General features: G+C 44.4%; 1 protein-coding gene across 2 annotated transcripts in view; it reads right to left on the bottom strand.

The window, feature by feature from the left end:
- Positions 1-3,468: 3,468 nt before the first annotated feature.
- Positions 3,469-14,954, bottom strand: part of LOC141133635 (tripartite motif-containing protein 16-like) — a 62,209-nt gene continuing 50,723 nt past the window's right edge. For both annotated transcript variants that reach the window (XM_073623129.1, XM_073623127.1), the window contains one exon: positions 3,469-6,063. In XM_073623129.1, coding sequence (XP_073479230.1) covers positions 4,503-5,852 — 1,350 coding nt within the window. In that variant the 5' untranslated portion in view covers positions 5,853-6,063 and the 3' untranslated portion in view covers positions 3,469-4,502. The remainder of the gene's footprint in view (positions 6,064-14,954) is intronic.

Raw genomic sequence — 14,954 nt, 5'->3', positions numbered from 1 at the left:
CACAACACTAACCACTACGCTGCCCATCACAAATAAACCATTGATAAGAATTTGACCTCAGGTTTGTTGATATATGCATTTCCTCTATTTGGAACAGAAGAATTTCATACTGCAGTTAGAAAGGGGAAAAAAAAAAAAAAAAAAAAAAAACCCACACACACACACACACACACTTTTCCAATAACTATGCTTTAGCTATGTATATGCTCAAATAATTCAATTACCAATAGGCAGAAGAAAATTATACTTTACCAGAAATATAAGACCATTCTATTTGCCATCATCCTTTCCCTTTCTCTCCTCCTGATAGATAGATCTATCTCCATATCCCTTTTATCCCTCATCCCCCCCCCCCCCCCTAGAAAGTGGGTGTGTATTTGCCTTACACGTAACTGACGGGTTATTTACCATGGCAACCCAGTCTAGGAGGCCATTTTGGACTTTTAATAATTATCAACAGGGGGCAGTGTTGTATTAAAAATTATCTTGGAATGTTTCTTAACCTGTCAAAAAAAAAAAAAAAAAAAAAACAAAAACACAAACATCTTTTGAAAAAGGAACACAAACTATGATAAGATGTCATTTATATGTCAGGCTTCTCCAGACTTCTGTCTCTTCATGGGATATCTGGCCTGAGCAAAGCAATTAACTTTCCCTCTATATAAACTTGAAAATGAGATAATTTGTGACTGGATATATAACCACCATTATATATGTAATTTCACACATAGAATTCCTACTCATTTAAAACTATTCACCATGTTACAAATATGCCATCCTTCTCTAATATTTCAGTGGGCTATAATATAATGAATTGTGGTACATTATAAATTATATAAACCCAATGAGAGACATCTAATTAAGTATGCATATACTTACCCTATTATAAAGGTAAAATTATTATAATAGGAATTGCTAATATAATTATTTGCAATGAATATAAGGCATTTTGTAAAAATAGCTTTAGAAAAGCCCATTCTCTGTCATGAAAAAAAAAGACGAAAAAGAAATATATATATATACACATACACACACACACACACACACATGTTCATTGTCCATTTCAATTATGAGACATGTACTCATTATATTGTAAACATTAGCTCTTAGTCTCACTCTTATCTCATTTGGTTGACAGGAATTCAAAATTTATGATCTAAAAGAAACTAAGATAAAGCGCAAAAAAAAAAAAAAAAAAAAAAAATTCTTGCAAGAATCATTTAAAACCCATTTCTAGAAATGAATTATTTTTAACCCCAATAGTTCTGACAGTACACCCCCTACATAAAACGCTAAACAGTTATTTGTGAAAGTACTTACCATTGGAATGAAAATCTAATGGAATTAAATTAACAGCTTTTCAGCAAAATCATCAGGCTACCACAGAGATCAAAAGAACATGGATGGCATAGTTAGTGAAGGTAGGCAATCAGCAACAAAGACATGGAAAAAAAAAAAAAAAAAAAAAGTTTTCCCCAGAGTTCTACTTTAATTGTAGAGACTAGAGGTGTGGTTCTTACTTCCTTGGCATTGGTGAATGTATTCTGTTGCTGAATGGAGGGAAGGGGAGAAGAGTTTGACAAAAAGGAGCAGAGTCTTTCAGGAGAGGAGAGTTAGAGAGGAAGGAGAAGAGTTTAGGATAAAATTTCACTCATATTAAAAAGGCGACATATTAAAAAGTGATCCAGAGCCGTCCTCCATCTCCCTCATTGTTCTCAGCACCTCACACTGATGAAACCTGGGTGGAGCTTGATGAGGTCACAACAGTGTGACCAGGAAGTGGTGTGAGGAGCTGAGAACAATGAGGGAGATAGAGGACAGCTCTGGATGACTTAACCTTGTGCTCAGGTTGTCACCTTTTTAATACCAGTGAATTTTTATCCTAAACTCTTCTCCTTCCTCTATAACTCTCCTAGGTACCCCCCCCCCCCCCTCCCTCTCCAGTCATCTTCCCTATGGAGATCCCCATCACAGGTCTGTGGAGATTTCCTTCCTCATTCCCATGGATCCTTCTGCTCCGGGGTGCCAGAACCTTCTGTGCTTCCCCTGTTCTGAGTTTGTAGTCTCCCAGTTCTGTTTATTTACCCTGTCAGCACATTTGGTGATTTTATAAACGGCACAATGGAGGCAACAGGTTGTAGAACAGTCTGTGCCGGCAGAGGTGGCAATTTTTTCATTGGTAATAGGGGAGGGAAGGGACTTAAGGTTTCTACTTCTCCGACCCCCAATTCATTTTTTACCATCAATCTCTAGATACTTGTAACAATCTCATCATGCCATGCTCTAAGGCCCCTTTCACACTGGGGCGCTTTCCAGGCACTATAGCGCCTGCAAAGCACCCTGAAACAGCTGCTGCTGTCTCTCCAATATGAAAGCCAGGAGGGCTTTCACACTGGAGTGGTGCGCTTGCAGGACAGTAAAAAATGTCCTGCTAGCAGAATCTTTGGAGCGGTGTTTACACTGCTCCTGCCCATTGAAATCAATGGAGTAGCGCAGCTATACTGCCGGCATAGAGCTGCTGCAGCAGTGCTTTGAGGGCGGTTTTATTCTTTCAGCCACTAGCAGGGGTTAAAACTGCCCCACTAGCAGCCGAATAGCACCAGTAAAGCGGCGCTAAATATAGCGCCGCTTTACTGCTGACGCCCCCCACCGCCCCAGTGTGAAAGGGACCTTAGAGAAGGACACCGGAGGATGGACAAGACAGCACTTAGAAGACAAACTGGGCCAAGTCAGCCTACTTGTCCAGTCTGAAGACAGAAAAAAAAACCCAGCATGTCTTATAAACTGAGTGCCATGGATGCTCCCTTACATTTCTAAAATAAAGTTTTTTATACAAATGAAAACACACACATGGATCAGATTAAAAAAAGGTTTCCATTTTTATTGTTAGATTATAAAACCATTGTACATTCTTTTGAACCATTAAAATCAGAACTGTGGATATGGGGGGGGGGGGGGGGTGCAGGGGATATTTGGCTCATCCAAGCTGAGTATGCACCAAAAAAAAAAAAAAAAAAAAAAAAAAAAAGTAAATTAGCAGTAGGTGTCTCCTTTTTATGTCCTGTACATGCCGGGTTATACCACTCCTCTTCCTCTGCCCCTCCCCCAACCTGCCCTATTGTCACCCCTCCACGATTCCTACCAGTACATAACGGAGCTCATCACCCTCCCCACCATCTACCAGACCTCAATTCTGTCCTTCCCAGTCCCCTCCCCCCACATGAGGTCATGTGACCTCTCCTAGATGTAGAGGTGACCGCATCCTATCCCATCACAATGGCCGTACTGCATTCTCTGTACCAAGGATGAGCTCCGCCGTGTTTGCACAGCCACGTGCAGCGCCCCGCCAGGAAGTCGGCACTGTGCTGATCACAGGCAGCGAGACATTTCCCGATCTCTGCAGCCACGCATTGGGACAAGGTCTCGCTGCCTGTAATTAGCACAGCGCCGTGCCCGACTTCTTGGCGGGCGCTGCACGTGGGCTGTGCAAACACGGCGGAGCTCATCCTTACTCTGTACTGATGGATCATCTCCACCCTCTGTCTGATCATGGCTGCACATAGCGCCACCATGAGGCAGAGGGGGAAGAACATAGGTGGAAGGGGAATTGCTGATATATGGTAACTTCCTGGAAACTTCTTTGAAAAATTAAAAGTAGAACAAAAAAAAGGCAATTTTTTCCTCATTTTGGAGAGCGTAAGGAGGGTATATTTCATTACCATCTGTTTTCCATTGGGGAGACTTGCCCTTACTCTCCAAAAACCAAAACAGGAAGTGACAGGAAATCCCTCCAAAGTGAGGAAATCCCTGGTTGTCACCAGAACTACTGTCCCCATTTGAAGTTTTCCCTTCTATTCCAGTTCTGGTAGCAACTCGGAATTCTCACTTTGGGTGAGAACATTCACCAGGACAAATAGAGAGGGTGGCTTCCTCTAAATTGATTTTTATTGTTGTCTCCATCCCAACAGGGGCTCTAATCCCTCTCCACTATTCAAAACTATAAAAAAAGACGTGCCTTTAGTTAAACATAGATACTCATGAAAATACTCGGCATCAGTATAGCCTCACCCCTTGCTATAATTACAGTTATTCCAGCCAATCACAGTGATCCGAGAGGGAGTGATGGGGAAGTCTCAGAAATATATTTATCATAGAAAACCCTGTGGGACTATTAACATAACAGATGCCCTCTTTAAAAAAAGAAAAAAAAATTGCAATCATTATAAAAATGTAAAACAATTGCATTAGAAATGAGGTTCCCTTTTATTGGTTGAACTAGATGGACTTGTGTCTTTTATTGGTTGAACTAGATGGACTTGTGTCTTTTAACCAGACTATGTAACTACATAAGTGCATATCCCTTTAAGTATGAAGCCATATGAATGGAAGGTCATTAGTGAAGCCAAAACAATTGTTTATCCAAGTAATGTGATGTGCCAAAATCACTCCACTCCAGTGCTAACCTCATTGTATTACACCCACCGAGTGCTCAGGCCTCCTTCTCATTTCCCCCCACATATCTTTATAAAACCTCTCCATACACATATCCCAGCATGGAGGGGCTCAGTGAAGGTGGTGGTGAAGGTGTGGAGGTGTAGGATCGGGTCACACAGATCATAAAAGGAGATCTGCCCGGCCTCATAATCCAGATATATCCTGATTCTGTTACTGGAGACATTGGGGGGTAAGGAGATCACTTCACTGTTCTGCATCAATCCATACCGATCACCGTTCCAGCCCAAACCCCAGGACTTGTTATTATATCCAATTACTGACTGCAATCCTCCTCTCCTGTCTATACTGGGGTAACACATCCCAACTATCCACCAATTTGAACCCCTGAAATCCACTTCCCAGTAATGTCTCCCTGAGCGAAAACTTCGAGTGCTCAACACCTGAGCACAACTCTGAAATCTCTCTGGTTTTTCTGGACGATTCTGGTCTCTATCTGTCCTGGTTACAGTTTTCCTGTCACCTGATACATGTAGTTTATTATGAGCTGTGTTTACATCCAGTATTATGTCTGCAGCTTCCTGTATATAGAAGTATACATTTATCTCTGTTATTATATCAGATAAACCTGTGTGTAATGTGTGTGATAACCCAGCCAGATCCAGACCCCCTCCATCATGGAGGAGTTTCTCATGTCTCTCTCTGTCCTCATTATCTCCATCCTCAGTATCACCCAAGTCACCCGTTTCTGATTCCTGTAAGACAGTCAGTGGATCCATCATGTTACACAGCTCCTCAATGTGACGTATCTTCCTGGACAGCTCTTCCTTCTTTATTTCCAGATCCCGGATTGAGACGGAGATTCGCTCTGCCGACCCGGAGATCTCTCTCAGGAATCTCTTCTCCAGTTCTTCCAGACGTCTCCTAAGATCTCTAAACTGGGCAGTGACTCTCTCGGTGTCACCAGCTGCTTTTTCTTCAACTTTCCTCCTGTGTTCCTGCAGACTCTGGACTCTTTCCTCCATCTCCTCTCTCTGTGTCAGAAGTTCCTGCAGAACATTCCTCAGGGTCTTTTTCTTCTCAGAAGCCTCATCCAGTGACTCCAACTCATGTCCTTTATGCTTTCTAGTCACACAAAATTTACAGATACAGGCATCATCCTCAGTGCAGTAATACTCCAGGATCTTCTTATGGACTGAGGATTTGCTGCTCTCCATGAACAAGGTGGGGTCAGTTAAGACGTGTTCTGAGGACTTTTTGTGGTCTCTCAGGTGTTTATCACACAGAGAAACCTCACAGAGTAGACAGGATCTAACAGCAGGTACAGGAGCGTGAACACAGTAATTACAGAAGACACCGGACTCCTCCTGATCTGGCTGAGGAGACATGAAATTCTCCATTATGTTATGTAGTGTTATGTTCCTCTGCAGTGCAGGCTGATCCTGAAACTTCTCTCTGCAGTCAGGACAGGAATATCCTCCAGACCCCTCCTGTGTATCCAGCACACGATCAATATAGAGCCAGCAGAAGTTGTGTCCACATCTCAGGTGCTGTATAAAAATGTTCAGATGGAATGTTGCAGCTCAGCTCTCAGATCAGCAGACACCAGCACTGAAAGCAGAAGAGAGAAATTAAAGTGAAATTCTGACACTTGGAAAGAACTCAGTTTAAGCTCATTTGTGTCCCCCCCCCCCCCCCCCCCCCGCCTCCGGTGCCACATTTGGCACAGCTTGGCTCCCTACTCCTTCCCCTCCGCCGAGCCAGTAGGAGAGCGCAGTGGTGCCTCACACATGTGCAGTAGGGACCCGGTGTGAAGCCTTAACACTACACTGCAGGGTTCTCTTACCCGCAATGGCGGCAGCAGCACCCAACAGCTTATGGAAACAGCTGCTCTGCCGACATCACTGGACTCCAGGACAGGTAAGTGTCCTATTATTAAAAAGGTCAGCAGCTGGTGTAGCTGCTGGCTTTTCATTTTTGCCAGGGTGACCGGACCTACTCTAAGTTTAATATCTAAACAGGGTGAGGCTGCTTTTTGACTTGTACTTTATTCATAGGATTAGTTATATGGTGGATAATAAAAGTCTCATACAGAAAATTTTACTTTCCAGGGAAAATAAATAAAATATACACTCTAATGGGGTGTGATCTAAGAAGCTTAATGCAGAGTGAGGCTCGGAAGGGAAATTGCATTTGGCTGGGGGGGCAGCAATTTTAATAGCAAAGTGAAAAACCTGTTAGGCTTACTGGTAATGGTATTTCCAGGAACCTTCCAGGACAGCTACTTGAGATGATTGGCTCCGCCCTCTACAGAAAAAAACAAATCAGATACAATTTAAAAGGCCCCTCCCTTTCCTCTGACCCCCAGTCGTTTAGAAGATCAAGTAACCTCTACCGAAGGTGCACTCAGCAGAGAAGAAAAAAAAAAAAAAAAAAAAAGGGGGGGGGGGGGGGGGGAAATAGACACTGTCCTGGAAGGTTCCTGTAAATACCGTTATCGGTAAGTCTAACGGGGGTCCCCCCCCCCTCACCTTCCAGGACAGCTACTTGAGGATAAGCAAGATTTTATACCTTAGGGCGGGACGACAGCCTGAAGCACTTTACCACAAAAGGAAAGGTCCTGGCTGGAAAGCATCTGAACTCTTATGCTTGACAAATGCATGAGAGGAGGACCAGACGGCAGCTTTAGAGATTTCTTCCCATGATGTGGCCATGGATCTCGTTGAATGGGCCCCAATTCTAGAAGGAGCGGGTGCAACCTGATGCTTTACATGCCTCACAGATAGATCCCCTAATCCACCTAGCAATAGAACTTTTAGATGCATTGGACCCCTTCTTGGGGCCACTGAACAAAACTAACAGTTGGGAGGAACTACTAAACCCACTGGTCTTTTCTAGATAAAGCAGAAGACATCTCTTTACGTCTAAAAGACCAAACCTTTCCTTATCCGCATTTTTGGGAGAGGTGCAGAAACTAGGGAGGGAGTGGATCAGGTCTAATCACTACCCTGTCCCCCAAAATCCTCAGGAAGGGATCTTTACAGGAAAGACTCTCGAACAGAAATCCTTCTCCCTGACGCAATAGCCAAAAGGAAGGACAACTTCAAAAGAAATAATTTTCAGGGAAGCCTCATGCAAAGGCTCAAAAGGAGCCCTTGTTAGTGCATTTAATACCAATGACAGATCACAGGGAGGAACATGTTTGATGACCCTGGGAGTATGTCTAGATCTGGCTAAAAAGGAACCTCCTGACTAAGGGATCTTCTGCTAGTCTTCTCTCTGTAAATAAAGTTAGGGCAGCAATCTGAACCCTAAGGGTGCTGACAGAGCCCCTTTTCCACTCCCCCTGCAAAAAATCTAATATACAGGGGGTGGAAAAAGAATCTAAACCAGTTTTAATTTGCCAGGAAATAAGTGTTCCAAACTTTCTCATAGATTCTTCTTATGACCAACTTACAGCTGTCCAGGATAGTTTGAATAACCCTCTCTGAACACCCCTTTAACTGTAGGATGCGCCGCTCAGCCTCCAGGCCGTCAAATGGAGAGTCTGAGGGTTTGGATGTGTAACGACACCCCGAGTATGAAAGGGGTTAAAGTCGTTTAGGACATTTCAAACCCAAAAACACAAAGGCAGCTACCGAACACTCCAATCAGCCAAACAAGGAACCCATACAAATAATCCACCCCAAAAAACGAGACGCGGCTCTGTCTTCAGGTTCCAAGCAGGAATGAATCTTTATTCCAAAAAACACGTTATACAGATCCCACTTCAAAACATTTCCCCCCCCACCCTTGGAAAACAGGGCGGGTTAAACTGTCCAATGACAATGGACACACAGGTCAGGTGTGCTTAACTTCTCATCAGTAAACAGTCTTAACAGGGGGGCAGCTGGAGGAATCCCCCCTCCCTCTTTCCTCACAGCAATACACATCCTGTGATCCAAGGCAAACACAATAGAACATTGGAATACAGCCCCACCCAAAACTAGCACAGCAAACAGTACACAATAAATAAATTATATATATATATATATATATATATATATATATATATATATATATATACATACACACACACACACACACACACATACAGCATTGAGTCTGACTAGCACAGATCATAGTGGGGTTCTCATTCACCCTGTGCCCCTATTAGTGACTCCCATCACAATGGCATATCCAGAGTCCCCAGAGTCTGTGTGTCTTGGGGGACATGGACCTGAATCTAAAGTAATGCCACCTCCAGGGTCCCCAGGCATACAGCTCACAAAGAGCACCGTCCCCCCAAATGCCAGGGCCCATAATCGGTTTGCAGGAGGCTGGCATTCAGTCCCCTCCAAAAGCCTCTTTTCCGGCTAGGTCTGTCACAGGATGCAACACCGTTCCCTGATGGAGCAGATCCTTCCGAACTGGTAAGTGCCAGGCAGGATACACAGATAGGGCCTTCAGAGAGGAGAACCAACTCCTCCTGGGCCACCAGGGGGCAATCAGAACAACTTCTGCCCTGAATAAATTTTCCGAACCACTAGGGGCAAAAGGGGAAAAGGAGGGAAGGAATAAGCCAGGTTGAAGTCCCATGGGAAGGACAGAGCATCCATCCAAGGACTCCGTTTCTCTCTCCAGAGAGAAGAACGCCGGAAGTTCTTGTTGAGACTGGAGGCAAAAAGATCCACGGGGGGGACCCCATCTTAGCACCACCTCCTGGAACGTGCCTTGATGTAGTTCCCAACCGCTGGAACTGATGCTCACCCTGCTCAAAAAGTCCGCCAGCACATTTTCTGACCCCTTGATGTGAACTGCCTTTACTGAAGTGACAGATCTCCACTCAGGACAGAAGCTGCTGTGTTAATGACAGAGGCGATTCTGCACGAGTGCCCCCTTGCTTGTTCAGGTACGCCACTGTTGTAGCATTGTCTGAAAATAATAGGTCTTTTGACTAGACCCTCTCTCCCAGAGATATAAGTGCTTTCCTCACAGCCAGAAGTTCCCTGAAATTGGAGGAGCGACCTGCTTCCTCTGGCAACCAGGCTCCTTGTGCTTGCCAGTCCTGTGAGTGAGCACCCCAACCCCACAGACTGGCGTCTGTGGTAATTTTGACCGGGGAATGTTGTGTCCAATCCTTCCCTCTGCAGATGTTCCTGCTGCTCCCACCAGGCGAGATCTAGAAAATTCCCTTCTGGTAGTTTTACCAGCTGATCCAGAGAATCTTTCCTGCGATCCCAATAAAGCAAAAGAAAAGCCTGAAGGGGTCTGGAGTGCAATTGGGCCCAAGGCACCCCTGGAATGGCTGCCATCATAAGACCCAGCAACTGCATGATCCGCCAAAGGGAGGTCTGAGGGAGCAGTTTGAAGGCCCGCACAGAGAAGAGTTTTCACAATTTTCTCTTCGGGAAGGAAAATCTTTAGGGCAACAGAGTCTATTAGATAACCCAGGAAAAGAATGCTCTGTGAGGGTACCAGGCAAGACTTCTGCTGGTTGACCTTCCACCCTAATTTTTGAAAGGTCCGCAAAACCAACTGTAGGTCTTGAATAAAGGGACTCTGTCCCGAGCAAAAATACTCTAGATATGGGACGATTGATACACTTTGAATCGAACCGAAAAAAGGCCATGACTTCAGTCATGATTTTTGTAAAAATCCTCGGTGCTGCTAAGAGACCAAAAGGAAGGGCATTGAACTGCCAGTGAGATGGCTCGTTTCCCACGAGAACTGCAAACTTGAGGAACCTTCGTTGGTTCTGGCAGATTGGTACATGAAGATAAGCGTCCTGAAGGTTCAGGGTCAGTATGAAGACCTTTGGCAACAACAGATTTCTTACCGAATAAATGTTCTCCATTCGGAAACGTCTATAAACTGTGTATTTTTTCAGGACGCTTAAATTTATGACCATACGAAAGCCGCCGGAAGCTTTCTTGGCCAGAAAGACGCGAGAATAAAATACCTGGAACTTCTGAATTTCTGGGACAGGAGAAATAACTACCTCTGTCTCCCACACAGAAATCAAATTTAACATGGCTTGCCGTCTCTCGGCAGGTGGGTAAGAAAAAAAAAAAAAAAAAAAAAAAAAAAAAAAACACTTCTGGAGGAGGAAGATTTTGGAATTCCAACCTGTAACCTTTTTCCAGAGTTTGAAGGATAAAGGAATTGGTGGAAATCTCTGCCCATTCCTTGATGAAATTGCACAATCTTCCCCCATACCCCTAACCTGGCGTTACTGGGTATTTTTGGAAGGGGCTGAAGGAGCCTTCTTTATTAAAAAGGACCATTTCTTTTTAGTCTGTTGCCTTTAAAATTAGCCTCGTTTTGGAACTTATTCCTTTGGGAAGAAGGGAATCGTTTACTTTTCTCAGAGGAACAAGTTAAGACCTCTTCTAAAGAACCAAACAAGAGTTTTCCTTCGAAGGGAATGCCACAGAGATTATTCTTGGGAGTAAGGTCACCTTCCCAAGATTTAAGCCAGATAGCTCGCCTAGCTGAATTAATGAGAGAAGAAGCTCTGGCTGTGGATTTCACTGAATCTGCTGCTGCATCAGCTAAGAAGGCGACTGACTTGGCAATGAGTGGGAGGGATTCCCTAATCTCTTCTTTGGGGGTGTCAGATGCCAGAAGATCATCAGGACGCTGAACCCATACGTCTAAATTTCTAGCCACACAGGTCGATGCTACCGCTGGGCCTAAAGAAAAATCTGAAGCATCCCAGGCCCTATGTAGCAATGAGTCGGCCTTTCTATCCATTTGACCTTTAAGGACCCCAGAATCTTCAAAAGACCTGATCTTTTGGACACCTGTGACATAGGGGCATCTAATCTAGGACACTTAAAGAAAACATCCTCAATTTCAGACTGTAAAGGAAATCTTTTGTGTCCTCTGGATTGGAACAACCTTTTTTCAGGTTCTTTCCATTCAGACAGAATCATGTCCCTAAGGGACTGGTGTACCGGAAAGGTTTTAGATTTCCGTCCATGTAGGCCCCTATACATTTTATCCTGTACAGATTGGGCTTGTTGTGGCATCTCAATCTGCTGTGAGGTATATATTGCTTTTAGTAGTTCATCAATATCCTCAACTGGAAAAAGATACTTAGATGAGCTACCTGTATCCTCCTCTGATGCAGACTTTTCATCAGATGGAGACTGGATTCTCACCTTCTTCCAGATCAGAGGTATCGCGTGAACTAATAGTCTCAGATACTAAAAAGGGAAGGGACCTGGCAGAGGTTGAAGGATCTTGAGCTATGGGTCTAGATGAGGGAGGGCCTAGACTAGTAACCCTGTCATTAAGTGACCGAAAAGAGTCCACTACCTCCTTAGAAGTCATTAACTCCTTAAAGGAGGAAGACTCTGAACTAGTTTTGGGTGGAATACAATCCTCACAAAATAGCTTTTTATAACTATAAGGTTCCATACAAAAAAAAAAAAAAAAAAAAAAAGTCCCTTGCTGTAGCTATCCACAGACAAGGGCTTACCTTGGTGGCAGTATGGGACCCGGATGCTGCCGCTGGTTCAATACGAGTGGACGTTCCATCCTCGGACCTGTCCTCAAGCTCCATGAAGCAAGCGGAGAACGGTCGTAGAGAAGACTACTGCTGTACCGCAAAACTGCACTTAGAATGGCGTTTCTAGCAGGCCATTCCCTTGCAGCATGTCCTCAGTGTCTCCACGCCATGCTCCTTTTAAAAACTCGGCGTCCGGAAGTGCGTCATGTGACTTCCGGTGCCATCACGGTACACCGAAATGAAGCATTTAGGAGGACACAGTTCCACACAGCAGCGCTGGGGAAAAAAAGGGAAGGGAGTTGCCACCATTTACATAGGCAAGTAACCCTTAGAAATAGGGAACCCTTCTGGTACAGACCATCATCCAGGACTTGGCCACAATTAGTCCTGGATGAAACCATAGAAGGGGGGGGTCCACCAACCACTGTTACCAGACCTTAAGAAAAAAAAAAAAAAAAAAAAAAAAAAAAACCCAACTCCTGGAGGGTCTGGAAACACAAAACAACTGAGGGTCAGAGGAAAGGGAGGGGCCTTTTAAATTGTATCCGATTTGTGTTTCCTGTAGAGGGCGGAGCCAATCATCTCAATTAGCTGTCCTGGAAGGTGAGGGGGAAAATAAAGGGTGACATGGGGTAGTTAGCTCTCGTGGCAGAGGTGTTTATAAAGTGAATCCATGGCAGCCAGGAACTGTATTTAAGTGACTGGTAACCCACTTTAATTAAAATAGGCAGAAAGCAAAACCACAGTCCAACATACATTTTCCAATGCTGGGGATCTTCTCTAGCTTCAGCAGAAAACACACTAGAAAATGCCAAGCCACCTGGCTCATTAGCTCACTCAGCCTCAACTAGTGGCAACGCCAGTAACACTAAAGAAATTACATTTTGCTACAGTAAAGTAGTGAGTGTACAGCCTGTATAACAGTGTAAATTAGCTTTAACCTTAAAATAACACACAGTCATTAATGTCTAAACCGCTGGCAACAAAAGTGAGTATACCACTAAGTGAAAATGTCCAAATGGGACCTAAAGTATCAATATTTTGTGTGGCCACCATTAATTTTCCAGCACTGCCTTAACCCTCTTTGGCATGGAGTTCACCAGAGCGTCACAGGTTGCCACTGGAGTCCTCTTCCCCTCCTCCATGGAGGACATCACGGAGCTGGTGGATGTTAGAGACCTTGCGCTCCTCCACCTTCCATTTGAGGATGCCCCACAGATGCTCAATAGGGTTTAGGTCTGGAGACATGCTTGGCCAGTCCATCACCTTTACCCTCAGCTTCTTTAGCAAGGCAATGGTCACCTTGGAGGCGTGGAAAGGAACACCTAGGGCTGCCCCAAACATGCCCCTGGTATATGAGTTGGGACTATAACTCAGTACCCAAGGATTGAGTCAAAAGTTATGATAAAAATGAAAAAAGTTAATTTGTACATATAATAATTGGTAAACAGTTGGTTACAACTGTGCATGATTGATACAAATGGTTCCAGAAAGATAAGTAAACCCCATGGATGGTGTGGGGAACTGGGATGTAGATCTGGTCACAGTCCTCTACATGTTTCATGGCTACAGCCGCTTCCTCAGGAGGAACAACGCAAGTACAGTCTCATAATTGCATAATTATAAGTAGTATTGAGTAACACAAAGGGGAAAACAGGTATACACTATGATAGAACACTTAATATCATGTATATGAATGAACGTGTTTCTTTGCAGTGGAAACCAATGAAGCACAAAGCAGCTCCTGTTGAGGTACCTGAAGGTAATCCCCCCCACAGCGAACACTTGAAGGAATGGATGCTATGATTTTAAAGGGTATCATATAATAATGGGTGGAAGTAATTTCTGTTAACAGAACATATTGTGTTGCCTGTTTCTGTGAAGGGGAAAAAAAAAAAAAAAAAAAAAAGAAGGAGGGAGAGGAACAAAGGGGGAAGGAGGGGGGATTGGATATACAACCAATTCTGATGTATTCTTCATCCATACTCATTTCCTTTTTCCATACTCATTTGCTACAGTGGATACGGTGGCAACATCTGCAGCTTGAGTCCCCCCCCACCCTGGGCAGGCATGAGTCTCTCCAGGATGGAGATGGTCTCCACCTGGTCAGGGAGCGCTCCCTTCTTCCTACCTGGAAGATAGCCACACGCGTGCGCGGGTTCTCACGCATGTGCAGTGTGGAGAGACGGACCTGGTGACGTCAGACCTGAGAGGACATGAGCTGGATTGGAGACACTTAAGGGTGCACACAGCAGTCCCTAGTCAGATGGCTGTAGCTCGGGGGTGAACAGGAGCAGAGACCCTTCATGGTAGGGTCAATTTCATTCTACACTATGTCATTCTATTTGCTTAAACGGGAGTCTTTATGCCTGCCGGCAACACCCACCAATGTGGAGAGGCTTGCTGCTGCAGACTTGGACTCCATGCACTTCTATCCATGACCGTACATGGCTTTATTGTTCATGTACCCGTATGCTTGCTGTTATTTCAGGGGCTGCGATCTGGCTATGACCAATTCCTCCTGGAATTTTGAGCGTAGCCATCATCCACCTGAAAATTTACAACTGCAAGTCTGCATTATGTTCATGTGATGACACTGCCATCTACCTTCGATCCCCAGGTTTACACATAATACCTGAATTAGGTGGGTTCAACTTATTTGACATTAATTCTACTGATCTCTATTTTTGCTCTTTTCAACCTCTTTCCAGACTTAAAACTCCCCCCAACCCTCCCTCTTGTTTTTTCCTACCCCCTCACCCTTTCATTTCTCCACCCCCCCCCCCCAACTTATGATTATGCATAGGCGTGCGCAGGGGGTGTGCATGGGCACACCCTAATCACCCCAAGTACATTAACATTATGGGAAATATCTCCCTCTGACCAGTTCTGCAATAAAGTGCTACTATACCTCTCTTTCACTGCATCGGCTCTGCCATAAAAGAGTGTGTAATATACATATACACATGCGCATGTGTGTTTGAGCTTTGGGGTGCACACTCTAATG

This window comes from Aquarana catesbeiana, linkage group LG03 (assembly GCF_042186555.1).
Source record: "Aquarana catesbeiana isolate 2022-GZ linkage group LG03, ASM4218655v1, whole genome shotgun sequence".
NCBI classification, from domain to species: domain Eukaryota; kingdom Metazoa; phylum Chordata; class Amphibia; order Anura; family Ranidae; genus Aquarana; species Aquarana catesbeiana.
This window is presented reverse-complemented; position numbering and strand designations above follow the sequence as displayed.